Source organism: Globicephala melas, chromosome 12 (genome assembly GCF_963455315.2).
Source record: "Globicephala melas chromosome 12, mGloMel1.2, whole genome shotgun sequence".
Classification (NCBI taxonomy): Eukaryota; Metazoa; Chordata; class Mammalia; order Artiodactyla; family Delphinidae; genus Globicephala; species Globicephala melas.
Window position 1 is genome coordinate 30,940,899 of NC_083325.1, and position 15,014 is coordinate 30,955,912.

General features: G+C 38.3%; 2 protein-coding genes across 6 annotated transcripts in view; both read right to left on the reverse strand.

Moving 5' to 3' along the window:
- The window catches only part of GMCL1 (germ cell-less 1, spermatogenesis associated), a 48,279-nt gene extending 37,886 nt beyond the window's left edge, over positions 1–10,393 (reverse strand). For both annotated transcript variants that reach the window (XM_060309468.1, XM_030877462.2), the window contains exons 1-4: positions 9,901–10,393; positions 4,273–4,396; positions 2,355–2,451; positions 1,159–1,256 (exon numbers count right to left, since the gene is read on the reverse strand). In XM_060309468.1, coding sequence (XP_060165451.1) covers positions 1,159–1,256; positions 2,355–2,451; positions 4,273–4,396; positions 9,901–10,160 — 579 coding nt within the window. In that variant the 5' untranslated portion in view covers positions 10,161–10,393. The remainder of the gene's footprint in view (positions 1–1,158; positions 1,257–2,354; positions 2,452–4,272; positions 4,397–9,900) is intronic.
- A 3,085-nt stretch (positions 10,394–13,478) lies between these two features.
- ANXA4 (annexin A4) overlaps positions 13,479–15,014 on the reverse strand; it is a 70,330-nt gene continuing 68,794 nt past the window's right edge. For all 4 annotated transcript variants that reach the window (XM_060309615.2, XM_060309614.2, XM_060309617.2 and 1 more), the window contains exon 13: positions 13,479–14,770. In XM_060309615.2, coding sequence (XP_060165598.1) covers positions 14,711–14,770 — 60 coding nt within the window. In that variant the 3' untranslated portion in view covers positions 13,479–14,710. The remainder of the gene's footprint in view (positions 14,771–15,014) is intronic.

Consider the following 15,014-nt stretch of genomic DNA (forward strand, 5'->3'; position numbering starts at 1 on the left):
TTTTATAATTTTTATTGGAGTATAGTTGATTTACAATGTTGTGTTAGTTTCAAGTGTACATCAAAGTGAATCAGCTGTTGGTGGGAATGTAATAGGTTTTATACTCATCCTTCCTTCAGTTCATCCTTCACACTGTTCCCAAAGCATTCTGAAGTATAACTTTGTCTTTCCCCTGATTAAAATTTTCCAAAAGTACTTATATGTAAAGTCTCAACTTCTTAAAAGGTATTGATTGAGGGGCTTTCGTGATCTGGTCTCTGCCTCCCTCTCTCGAACCCTTCTTATAGTCTGTGCTAGATCTATGTTCCACTCAGATTCTCTAATCCTCCATTGTTTCATATTTCTAGGTCTTAAGTTTTCTGTCTGAAATGTTCTTTCTTCCCCTCTCTTCTTACTTCACAAGATAAATACATTTTCAGTTTTTAAGGCTCAACCTCAAACACAACTTCTTTCTTTGACACCAACAGGTTAAACCAACCACTTTGTGCATCCACTAAATCCTACAGAAAGTTTACCATCACATCTATAATATTGGACAGCTCTTACTTTACCTTTGAGTCTGTATATCAACCCTCCCTCCCCCACTCTACACACTCATTATATTGTGAGCTTCTTAAAGGTGGGGATTATATCTTTATTTACCTTTGTATCTCTATGCCTAGCTTGACACACTGCTCAATACACTTCTGATGAATGAACAAATCTGTCATTCTACCAATAGATTATATACATTTAGGTGGTTTACACACAATTATTTCATAATTAAGAAAACATTTACATAGTAAGCACTCAATGTTTCCCAAACCCATGAACTATATGAATTAGTAATAAGCCACCTGCTTAAAACAGTCAAGATAAGTTATTAACGAACAGAAATCTGTAAATGGATTTAAGACAAGTACCTTCCTTCCACATTATAGTCATTCTAAGATATCCACACAGAAATAGCTTGCATTCATTTTACATAGGCATGGAGACCGTCTCATTTGTAATAAACTGCTTTTCATTAAACATTTTAAATGACTTATCATGAATGGAATATTTATACATTTCATTTAGAAGTTATAAAAAAGCTAAGTTTTATTATGGTTTTTGGAACAGATACCTTGAAACAAAAATACAAGTGTGATCCTTTTTTTCAGTACTATGCATACTTACCAACTGCAGCATACTAGCTGCTGCCAAAATGGCAATAACTCGACTGGGCTTTATTAAGACATCATCTCGATACAATGACCCAAATGCCACCTGCAGTGCTTAAAGCAAAAGTACACAGGTAGAATGAAATAACAGTTATAGCTGTAAGAGTATTACAAAAATAACAATGACAGTCTTCATACACTAAGACATATGTCTAAATCTAGTAGGTACAGAAAAGGATAAGATTAGTATCATTAATTTAACTATTAGTAATGGTTATGGATTGATGGTGCTAATTTAATAACAATGTTATACATTTCCATCTGTTCTACCAAATCATGCTGGATTTTTCTACATCTAATCTTGACATTAGTTAGTGGTCAGAATTAAGACACCTTTGGAAAAAGTTTTATAAAGATATCCCTGAGTAAACCAATCATTAAGTACAACTACACAGACCCAATGATAATCTTAACCCTGGTGCTTTCAGTGCTTTACCACTGGGGAGTGTGGAAAAGCTCCTGGTCCTATGCATGCCACACTCTCACCCAGCTGCCACAGCTATTTAAGTCTGTCCACCCTTTTCTCTACTGCCATTCTCATGCATGTCCTACATGGTTTGCTTTATAAATGTTCCTTTCTGTTTGCCTATGAGGTGAGTGCTGGGTACTTCCACTTCAGCTATCAAAGACAGGAGCAGGAGCACTAGGACAGGAGTTAGGAGACCTACAGTCTGATGTAGGCTCACTAAACCGCTCTGAGACCTAAAGTAAGTCTCTTAAATCCTCTGGACCTCAGCTTCCTCATCTAAGGTCCTTACAGCTCTAAAACAATACTGACTACATGATTCATATACTTATTCCCAGAAAAGGTCTTCATATATAGGGAATAATCAATGAATAATATTTATTGGCTTATTGTTTATTGGTCATACTTCTCCTTCCTTCACTCTACATCCTCTATATCCCAGGCAGATATATTTACAACCATGAAGTAAACAGATTGATAAGGCTGACATGACTAAATAGATTAAAGATACTAGAACAGAACTGATAAACTCTGGAGTAAATTAATATAAAGTTGTCACCTTAGGGTGTTAAATGGAGCTTTTCTCTAGCCAACAAAGTTAGAAGAAAATATTTATTTTCTGTGAAAAGAATACAAAGTTTATGTTTTTATGATTTTTGCATAATAGTAATCATGGTGGCGGTTACCTTCTATATCAATATTCTGGTCTGGAATCTCCAGTTCAATAATATTCATGCTGGACTCCTTCCATGAACCACTGAACATACTAGAAAAGTAGCCAGACTTAAAAACAAAAACAAAAAACACACTTATGCAGTACTTTCTGTGTCTTCCAAATTATTTTCCCATTTCTAACTCTAAGCAACTATTCTATCAAAACTAACGCATCATATTATTTCAAGAGAAAAACAAACTGCCAGATAGGAGAAAAGAAATTAAGATAAGGACACTCATTAGGCTTATCAAAATACTTTAATTATTGAAAACCAAACCAAATTCTCGTATTACTACCTGAACTGACTTCCTATGTTACTATTTGAACCAACTAAGCTTTTTACTTAGTTGAACAATTTCTGAGTATATTACATGAATATGTTTTCCTTTTCAATAGCATTCTAAATTCAAGCTTAGAAATTGTATCATATATTTAAGTCTCTCTCATAAACATATAACTACACGTAACGTGGATACAAAATAATATACTGAGGAAGAGAGAAGAGAAAACTAAAAGCTGTTGAGTCCTTACTCTATCTCAGTGGCTATAAAGGGTCCAGACCAGTCCCAAGTCAACACTAATAGGATGATCCCCAAGGAATTAGGGAAAATCCAAAGTTTAGTTTTATCTTATAAAAAAAATTCCAGAATGAATCTGAATTATTGGAAAGACACCAGAATGGATGAAGTCTTTAGTTACCTTCTAGGTAGCACCTCCCATAACTAGAATTACTTTGGAACGGATCAAATACTAACTACTAATTTTTTAAAATTTACTGAGTATGTAGTTTAAGGCACTGTGAATATAGCAGAAAACAAAACAGATGTTTCTGTCCTCAGGGGACTTATAATTTAGCATGTGTCTTGCACTATGATCAATCCAGTTTCTCTCGAGAGGGAAAGACTTAACAGAGGCATTTTCACCCTTGAATTCACAAAACTGCTTTCAGAGATCAAAAAGAAAGATATGGACCATGTCCTCAAGTTAAGACCAGTATTCTGATATAGTCTCTGGGGTGATATAATGCAAGCCAAAGTAAACTTGTTCAAAAAAATTAAATAAAAAACATGATTAAAGTGTAAGAGAAAAAATTCCTTTCAAATGCTTCTATTGAAAAATCTTATACTATACTGTCTTACCAGTAATTACTGTCATATCATGAAGAGGAGAGGGAAAATATAAGCTCCATAGGATAAAAAGTGAATTGTTCACTGTTCTATTCCCACTGCCTAGACCAATGACTTGAAAACAGATTTGATGAAGGAATAAATGATTAAAATATTTGAGCCATTAGAACAACATTTTCTTTTATTTTGAAAGTCTTGAATCTTTAAAATGGGGTGGCTGATAATAATATTTTCACAGAAATCAAACAGGTATATCAGCTAAATGACTTAGTCCATATACTTTTTTGGTTTTGGTTTTGGCATTTTCTAGGAGAGAGGGAAGAGTAAGTGCCAAGAACTTTCCATTTACATTCAGTCTTAACTACAAAGCAACATTTCAGCTGAATTTATCCAACTGAAATAATCATATACAAAATAAACAAAATAAACAAATTCAGCAATCCTAACTTAAACGTTGAATGGTTTTTCCCTTTTTGTCAACAGAAGGCACCAAAATAAGTACCTTATTGGAGTAATGACAAAAAGGTTGGTATGACAATGAAAACTCAAAATCTGTTTTCTAGACCAAACTAAGTTTTCACTAACAATGTTCACCATATCTCTTACAAAACAAGACTTTTCATCAGACAGGACTTAAACAACAAATGTTCATGCAAAAGATTACTGTGAAATGCAATGAGAAAGAACAAGACTTATAAGAGTGTGAGTTGTTTTAAGTGACTACCTTGGTTACTCAAATATATAGAAAAATAAAATACTTACTTGACATAAATATATTTTGTGTAAGCTCCACTCCTCTCCTAGAGCACAAATCTTAATGTCACTGTTTTCACCATTTAAAAATAATGTTTGATAAATATATTTGGATGTACTCTTCAATTTTTTCCTGTTAAAAGAAATGCAAACGTTACATATATGTAAAACTGAATGTTTTACTGATTTTGCATGTAACTCAAAATACTCCTTTTGCTCAATTTCTATTAAATAGAACCAATTTTACCACTGTATAAAAAGATAGAGGGATATTATATATTCAAACGTGCTCATGTATGAAAGGGTACATAAGAAACTAATAATAGTGGTTACCTGTGCGGTACTCTATTCCCAAGAGGGGGAATAGTGGATAGATGGGGGCAGCGTGGAAGAGAGACCTTTCACTATACAGCTTTTTGCAATTTCTGATCTTTGAACTAAGAGAATTACCTATTCAATAAAGAAAAGTCAGCATGGTGATTTTTGCGTATTTCCTTATTTAGTAACCAGCACTATGGATGATGTAATACAGTTGCAATAATACTGCTATGCAATTACAAAATGAAGAACAAGAATAAAAATTTCACCCTACACAAGTAATTTTAAAAATAATTTACATTTAATCTTATTTTAGTATCGAACTATTCTTAAACTCCTTAAAATGTCTTTTTCCCCACATTGGACAAATGGTTTGCAGCCTTAGACCAAAGGTTTTCAAAATTATGCTCAATGGAGAAGTGTCTTAGGGGCCACCAGGGAGAGTCGAGGTGTGAACTCTGGGCATCCCATCTAACTTCAACCAGAGCAGCATCATATATTATATTTGTAAACATCTTGGATTTGTGCATAAGATTTAATTTAAAGGAAGAATTGTTATTTTTGTTTTGACAATCATTGCTCAAGATGGTTCAGTAAGTAAGCAAAGCCCTAGGCAGAGACTGATCAATATCTTTTATATTCCTGGCCAATCCTGATAGCTTTCCTAGTAAAGTTTTAAAATCTTTTTAAAAAATGAAGTAATTGTTTCACATGGTGTCTCAAATCAGTGTATTGAACACCCCTTCCCAACAGACGGTAAAAAATGTACATGCTTCAGTGCAGACAGACTTGGGTTTGAGTCCCAGCTCTACTACCACAGCTCAGTTACCTTATATGTGAAAAGAGGATATTACTATCCACTTCATTGGGTTACTGTAAGAAATAAATGAGACAATGTAGTTTCCAGTTCCTGACAGCACTCTCCCCAAATTATATGAAAAGATTAAAAGTACAGAAAGGAATAAACCCACAACAGGAAAAAGGTGAGGGTGGGCTTATCACATGATGAGAGAATTCCATGGATCTGGAAGTTAGAAAATAAACTGGAATGGAAAAGAGCAGTGACAACCACAGCCCAAAAGATATCACGGTCTAGGATGGACGTTGAAGCCCATCTGCCCTTCAGAACCGTGGGGGTAGGGATGGGGCTGGGAGGATGAGGTCTCAAGGGAAACAGAAGGCTGAAGTGAGGAGTGAGGCAAAAAATGGGGAAACTTGTTCCCCTAATGGCCTCCCCCACTCTCTATGAACACAGAGTACAGATAACTTATACAAACAGATTCCAAGGTTTTTCTAGAAAGAAACAGAACAAATCTATCAGGAAGATCTAAGACTTTGGTGTAGGTGCTGGTGCCCCAGACAAAGCAATCCTCATTCTGGCATTTGAGGAATCTGTAGCCTGTTTGCTCCCAACCTATTCACCCTAAATCATGGTTCCCAAACTGTGTGCCAAAGCACCTAGAGCACCACAGCAAATTCAGGGATGCATGTGGAATATTCCAAAATTAAAGGAAATCACAGAAACATCTTTCAGATACCATGCAATCTACGCTATTAAGTTGTTTGGACCTAACTATGAGATATTTCTTTAGGACCAGAGGTGCCATGAAAAAAATTACTGAGACACTAAGGGCACTGTGAACCAATAAGGCTTGTGAATCTCTGCTCTAAAACAAAGCATGCCCCACCCATATCCAACTTAGTAGTCAGTCTACCTACTCAAAGGGAAGGCCCAGCAGAAACAGATCTATTTACTCAAAACACACACACACACACACACACACACACACACACACACACACACACACACACACACACACACACACACACACACACACCAGTGACTCATTCTGAAGCAGACAATCAAGGATCTCTCAACATGAGGAAAATTAACAGCATTAAAGACTATTTTAAAAAAGAGAAAAATTGGCATCAGAGGAAACATATAATTCAGGGAAAACAGAACTTAAAAAAAAAAACTCTAACACTCTAATTATAACTAGTACATCTAGAGAGTTAAGATTACTACATTTATAAAATAATAGGATGCTAAGCTAAAGTATTACTCAGAACAAGGGGGAAAAAAAAAGAGATCTTTGGGACCAAAACCACAGTTGCTGAAATTCAAAAAAACAAAAGGGAAAGTTAAGGAAATTTCCCAGAACACAAAGCAAAAAAGACCTAGAAAGGAAAAAAAGAAAAGAGAAAAGAGGTACAATCCAAGAAATCCAAAATCCAGTTAAGAGGGGTCCAAGAAAGAGAAAACAAAGATAACAGGAGAAAGAGAATTACAGAAGAAAGTTTCCCCAAACTAGTCTCCAGATTGTAAGGATCCACCAACTACCAAGGCCATTAAAAGACCTACAGTTAAGCACCTTCTAGTTAAATCCCAAAACACTAAAGAAAAAATTCCAGAAGTTCCAGAGAGAAAAAAAGTCACCTAGAAAGAAAAGAGAATTAGACCAGCATCACATTTTCTCATCAGTATGGTAGGCTAGAAGACAATGAATTAATACCATCAAAGATATCAAAAGTTATTTTAGATTTCTGCACCCAATCAAAAGATGACTAAAGTGAGAGATTAAATTTACAACTAGATAAGCACAAATTACCTTCTTTTACACCTTTCTTAGGAAAATATTTGAGGATGTAGTTCCCTCAAATGAGTTCAGAAACAAAAAGATACAGGCTACAGAAAACAGTGGATCCGATCCTAGAGACAGAGTCAAAGTAAGTCCCAGGATAAGTGTAGACCTAGAGAGCAATGCATCCAGATTGGAACAAGAAGATGCAGGGACCCAGGAGGGAGGTCTTGGGTTTAGAGAAGAAGGACTCCATGCAAGTGTGTTAGGAAAGAGAAAAATCTGAAGATATGATGAAGGAATATTATTATTTTGTCAATGGCGGGGGTGGGAGGGAAGGCAGTCAGAAAGTCTAAGAAAATAAAAAAGCAATACGAAAAAGTATTGTTCTAATAAGCTACAAATGAAAATAGGGCCCAACATGATGGAATGTAAAAAAAAATTCCATTTAATTATGAGGTTAGAAAATTTCTCCCAAGAGAAAAACAAGGGGTTGTGACATTGGACCCAAGAAGTATGATTTATAATCCCAGCACACTACTTGACTCTGCAGTGAACAATATTTACATAGCTATAACAACAACTAACTGTTTACTAGATTTCAATGTTTAGAGACAACCTATGAACGTAAAACTAAAGATCTGGTTGCTGAACAGTTGAGTTTTAAGTCTTGTTAACGTAAACGTAAAACATGCACTTGACAAAAGGTATAAGGTAGAGAAGGTGGGCCTGGAGGCCAAGGCTTTTCATGGAGCTGTTAGTTGAGGTGGAAGTGCACATGAGACAACCTCAGGAAGCATATTAGTGCCAACATACAAGATTTTCTAACACCTTTCATCCATGCTGAGCTGAATAAACTAGGCATCTTGTACTGATACAACACATACTAGACTCGGACATGCATTTTCCAACAAAAATTTGCTTTAGAAGCTTTCCATTCCACTCCACTCATGTAGTTCAGCGGTTGGCAAACTTTTTCTGTAAAGGTCTAGACAGTTAATATTTTCAGCTTCGTGGACCAGACAGCCTCCAAGCTAGTTTTGCTGGCACGCCAGCGGGCAGTTTCTCGCTTGCCAGTCTCAGCCTTCCACATCTTAGCAAACTCCATTACCATCCAGTGGGCCACAACTCCTCCAACATCTGAATCTCAGCTTGGGAAAGGTGGTCCTAGCCCAAATTTGTTCCTTCCTTGGGTATTCTGTCTCAGTCCTAGAAGTAGTGACAGCTCCCTATGTCCTCTATTCCTGTATTTTTTAGAGATCTCTTTACCTTAGTAACTTACCTTTAGTAGTTAATCGCTTGTTACTTCCTAATAATGGTTATATTAAACTTTCCCTGTTCAAATTACTGTGTGATTTCTTTGAAATGGACCCCGGACATATATATTTCTATAGTGACACTGAATGCAAGTGGTCTAAATACTAATTAAAAGACAGAGATTATCCTACTGGATTTTTAAAAAATCAAGACCCCACTAAATGCTGTCTACAAGATATTTAAAGACACAGGTTTAAAGGGAAAGAGTGGGAAAAGATGTAACATTTAAACACTTATCAAAAGAAAGTGGCAGTGGCTATAGTATCAGGAATGTAAATGTCTTTACATTTTGTAAAGATAAGGGGAGCCAATTCATCAAGGAGTCCTAATATTTACTGAGTGCTTCCATACCTGGCACTGTGCATCGCATGCATTCTAATATTTGTCAAGTCCTATAAGGCAAGTATTAGTATCTCCATTTTACATATGAGGAAATAAGGCTATTAAGTGCAAAGTACAGACTAGAACTCAGAATCTGAGCTCTTAAAATACTAATTCTCCAAAAAGGTAACTGAACAGTTTGGAAGTGGGGTCCATTTTTGTAAATATAAACATTCATACATAAAACTGTATGAAGGGATTTATAAATCAAACTACTAACAGAGATTGTTTATGATACTCTTATTTGACAATAAATATGTAACACGTGTAGCATAAAATTTTAGAATCTTTCAAAGTTTCGTTCAAAAAATTACATCTATGTGACCCACTGATGGCCTTTAAAAAAAGGGGAGCAACCGGATTTTTTATGTGAAAATTTATTCCACTTATAAACTACATTTTAGTTCACAAGTAAATATTCCGTTTTTCACCTCTTCTAAAAAAGGTTAAGCAAGCTGCCTTACATATATCCACGGTCAACGACTTCGAGTACTAGAGACGTTGAAAGACTGTTCCTAGTGAGGAACAAATGTACACAGTACTGATAAATTTCACCTGTACAGCGAGAGCTCCTGTTTGTAATCATTTCCCTTCCACTGTGGACCGACAACAGGGGTGCCCACTTCAGAGCCTAAATTTACGTGTCTTGGCCCATAGAAGGCAGCCGGATGCAAAACATCTTATTCTACTGCCACCCACTCAGAGAGGACCAAGGTGTATTACGAAGGGCCAGCCGGCCGGCCCTGTCTAAGGTTTAATGAGGCGCAAGCTCTAGCTTGGCGTTTCTCAGTCTCGTCTTGGGGCTGTAGCACCACCCTGGCGGCGTCTGTGGTTTACAAACCAGAATACCGAGCGTCTCCCCAGGTGCTCCCCATTCGCCCTGCCTCGGACCGGCTCCCAGGTCTACCCCATCAAGGGCACGTCCGCTCTTCACAGGCTGGGGAGCGCCGCAGCCCCCGAAGCCCCCCGGGCACCGGGCTCATCCCCAGGCCGGACCGCGGGAGCCGCCCAACAGGTGCGGGCGCGTCCCCCCACGTACCTTCGAGGGGTGTTGAGGAGTCGCTGCTGCTCGTCCCCTTCCTCCTCATCCTCGTCTGTCTCGGAATCGGGGTGACAGGAGCAGAAGGCCTCTCCGCTCCGCTTGCGCTTACGGCTGCCCGGACAGTAACAGAAGCCGTGGGCGGCCGCGTCGCCACCACTCTCCAGCCTCCGGGCCGAGCCCCCAGCCCCAGAACCCGGCTCCTGCTGGCCTCGGGCTCGCCCCGGCTGGCGTAGCACTCGGCTGCTCAACGAGCCCATGGGTCACGGCTCGCCGACACTTTCAGGGAGCGCACCTCAGGGAGTCCAACGAAAACGGTCTCCCGCCATGGCCCGACCACCACCGCCGGCCTCCACGTAGCGCGCGTGCCTACACCGCCACCTTCTCACGCGCAACCCCGACCGTTGCGTTGGACGCTACCGCCTCCATCCTCCGCCACGCCCACCGCGTCTCGCCGCGCAGCGCGCGCAGACCTCAGGACCTTGCCCCCAGACTTTCGCAATAAAGCGCGGGCCGTAGGGCGCATGCGCACGGCGAGCCTCCGGAAGGGGCGGGGGGAGGTGCGTGTACGTCACGGATGGAGCCTGCGCAGAATGGGATGAGGGCGGGAGCGCGGACGTGCGTGTCCAGATTGGCGCTTTCTGCCGTGAGGTCAGCTAGGCCCACCTGCAATCCTGAATTGGGGGCCGGGCTAGCTTTTAGAATTACTTTTTACATCCCTTTGTGTTAGCAAGACCGGCAATTCCACCTCGTTTGTTCTTTCTGCGAAGGTTCCTTAAGCTCCAGATGTCTACCGGGCCCTGTGTTAGGCAAGGGGCAAAAAAGACATTGCTGTTTGGGGTCATCTTTGGAGGAGTTCACCTTGTGCTAGGGTCACGCCCTGCGCAGGCTTTCCAACAGAGGAGGACCTAGAATGTGGAACTTTGCTAGGCCCTCGGGTTTCTTAAGCAGCACCTCTCCGCTGCCCTTAACTGATTATGGCAACCGTTCCATGCTTTCTTTTCCTTCCCTCCCAGCGGCAGTGGGATGTCTGAATAGGGTCTGAACCGGGACTGTCAGGTTTTAAAGTGCCTTCTGGAGACCCAAGCAAAATTTACAGGTGTCTGAGCAAAAATTACAGGTGTATGCCTGGAGTTTGCAGCCATTGCTATGGACCCTGGACCGTCAGCTTTCATTCCCTGATTCCCTTCGGCTACTTTTTTTTTTTTTTTTAGCATTTTTATTGCAGTGTAATTGTTTTACAACGTTGTGTTTCTGCTGTATAACAAAGTGAATCAGCTATAGGTATACATATATCCCCATATCCCCTCCCTCTTGCGTCTCCCTCCCACCCTCCCTATCCCACACTTCTAGGTGGTCACAAAGCACCGAGCTGATCTCCCCGGGTGATGTAGCTGCTTCCCACTAGCTATCTATTTTACTTTTGGTAGTGTATATATGTTAATGCTACTCTCTCACTTGGTCCCATTTTACCCTTCCCCCCTCCCTGCGTCCTCAAGTCCATTCTCTACATCTGTGTCTTTATTCCTGTCCTGCCCCTAGGTTCATCACCCTTCGGCTACTTTCTAAATAAAATGTTTATAATGAAAATATTTATAATGAAATACCATAAATGAAATATTTATAATGAATTACTCATATCGAGTAATATGATAAATACCTATCACCACAAGTATAATAACTTAAATTTTAATAAAAACTTCAATATAGTATACTTGTTTTGATTAATTCTTTTAAGTAGAACAATACAGATAGGCAGAAGCTCCCTCTCCATCTCAGTCTGTTTCTCTCCCTCCACTCTAGTGACCACTATCCTCAGAATGGTGTATATCATTATTCCCATGCACGTTCTTATACGTGTACCCATAGCAATACGTTTTCTTTTGCACGTTTAGACATGTAAATTAAATGGAATCATTCATACCTATCATTTTGCACCTTTCTTCTCTCTCAAAATTATACTTTTGAGACTTATTCAATTAACAAATCTATAGTTAATTTTCACTGCTCTTGTGTGACACCCAAAATTCATCCTTTCCCTCACTGAGGGAGTTAGGTTGTTTCTACTTTACTGCTCTTAATAGAGCAGCATTGAACACAATGTGAGTTAGGTTGTTTCTACTTTACTGCTCTTATAGAGCAGCATTAAACACCATGTGCAAGAGAGTCACCAAATAGATCCCCAGAAGTGAATTTGCTGGGAACTTTTCAACTTTATTATCTGTTGCCAAATTGCTCTCTGAAATGACAGCACCAGTTTATACTCCCATCAGCGGTATGTGTAATTTGGACATCCCAGTGTACTCACTCCGAGAAGTCTGAACTGAGAGAGGCTAGCAGAGGCAGCTTGGTGGAGGTAGGGGGTAGGGGAGGAGCAGAAAATGATTGCTGCTAGGGGATCAGCCTGCATGCCCAGAATTTGTCAGCACAAAGGATACGCATGGAACAAATGTGGGCCACTATAAGACAGCCAACATGGAATCATCTTAGATCCTGTCTAAAAGGCCTGGGTGGAAAGACAAACAGACTTCAGCACAAAGAGCTTGAATTCCTAGGGGCTGAAAAAGGAGAACTGCATTTGCTTTGCCAAAGGAACTAAAGATCAGTATTTTACTGGTGATGGAGTTGTAAAGGAACTCAGGAGAATGCCAACAAGAATCAGCTTTAAACTTCTGACAGAACTAAAAAACAAAAAACATCTGACAGGGTCACACAGCATTGATCATCTACCACCACAGCACTAACAGGTAAGAACTTTCCTGCTCCCATTTACTCTCCTCCCTTCTGCTAGGTAGGGGAGGGGAAGGTAGGGTCTAGAAAGAAGACTAGGTGAAGAAAGAAAAGAAGCCCACCATATCACCCTCCCCAAACTCCAGCTTCCTGCTGGCAATAAGCCAGATCTGAATGAGGGGAGAAGCCTCAACTGTAAATGAAGTTTGGAATTTTGAATGAAAACATTAATTGCTGAAATGACACAGTTCTATAGTAGGACTTTTTAAAGCCAAAGAATGACCAGAAAAGTCACGACCCTATCCTCTATCTGAATTTTCATCTAAAGACAGGAGAAGAACTGGACCCAATGAATAAATGTAAATGGACAGTGGGAGAAAAAAAACAAAGTTGCTTCCTAGTTATATTACAAAGTCATGCTTGTTCAGTACATCAATCATTCCTCCAGGGTAGCTTTAACCTACTCTGTAGAAAGCTTCCCATCAACATATGTAATTTGTTTTAAAATTCTGGCTAAGCCATATATAATTTAAAGATAACCCCTCCCAAATTTGTAATGCTTCCAAAGCCAAATAACGTTAATTTGGAAATTCCATGCTCTTCTGGGTAGGTATTGAAGCAGCAGTACTATTTCCTATAATTAACTGGAATGACTAAGTATTCATGTAAATAGCTTTCACCAGTAGTCAAGCACTTGTAATAGGCAAGTAGAAACAAATCCTTATATTTCACCCATCAAAATACAACAAATAACTACAGAATGAAGAAGACAAATATTCTTATTTAATATGAATGTTCTACTTAGAACCAAGAGCATCACTCATTTCCAGAGATAACTTAAATATACTATTTTATATCATTAAGTAGTGTTTGGTATATATGAACATTAGTTTTACAGCAGTAGAGGTACATAAGATTAAATATGTTATTTTTCCTAATATTGTACTTTCTAATAGAAATTGAGTAACACAAGTCCTTCAAAAATATCTACTTTCAGAGTCCAGGATGAAAAAACTCACAAGCAGAAAAGTCAGTCAGAGAAAGCATACACCTCATTTGAAAGGCACTGTGTTTTATTGAAATTATTTTTCCATGTTGTATACAAAGTGAACTTTTAAATTAAATCCAAGTACACCTTTACAGTAATTCTAGAGTTGAAAGGCACAGTGCAAGTATAAATTACTACAAATCAACAAAACTGAAAATGATTTTAAAAATTTTGGGCACAAAAATTTTTCTTTAAGTAAAAATAAATGCAGAGCACTACACCATCACCAGAATACGCAGTTTGACACAATTCTTTCACATTCATCTTCAAGCTGGATCAATACCATTATTATTATTTTATTATATTGTTATTATTAACCATAATATTGTGGAATGTTCAGCATTTATGTTTGGTAACCAGACATATATGATCTGTATAACCACATTTAGAATTGAATTCGTTCAGAAGAGTTGGTGAGTTTGGTATACTTTAACCTGGAGAGACTGAGATGGTAACATAAGATGTGATGGAGGAAGTCTCTAATGCCAAACTTAGTAAAGATCAACTAACACTTTAGACAAAAACCTAAACAAAGGAGATCTGTGGATGCTTTCAAACTATGACATGTAAAATAGCAAATTGGATAGATTTTCTTACTAACTAGATGCTCACAATTTCACATCAAGAAATTACTAGCCACTCTAAAAATAGAATTAGGGAAGAAATGTGATTTTAGAACAGTCTTCCATTTCAACAGTTTTCACCAAAAAGAAAATATGAAATAATTTAATATATTCCAATTTCTGTGAAACACAAACAAGGAAGAAATCTGTTGAAAACATGGAGCACATTCTTATTTCTAATTTAAAATCTCCTTTTAGGTTTTATAAGCTTTGAAAAGCAAGTACAGCTTTAAAGCATCATAGTGAGTAATTACAGATGAATAATAATGCAGTCTATATCTTAGGAGGCATCTGTAGGCATTTTAATTGGAAATAACCATTCTGAGATAATGCTAGTAGCAGTGTAGAAAAATGAAGTTAAAAAAAATTCAAAGTGTAGGGAATCCTCCTATCCTTTCTGGATTTTATTTTAATCATCTCCTCCACAGAGAATGAGCAATACCTTCTTATAGTCTCCAGATGTATCACCCTGGGGACAAGGAAAGCAGAGTTACAATCAGATAAATGGGTTTTAAAATAGAATACACAGCTCAAAGTCATCTAGGTTAACTTTTTCAGTCTTGCCGGGATCTTTCTTAGAGAGGTTTTTTTTTTTTTTAAATGACATTTGTTATTTTTTATTATAAAAAGAACACCTGTTCAATGTAGAAAATAGACATAAAAGAATATAAAAACATCATCTATAATTCTAACATCTAGAGATTACTCTGCCT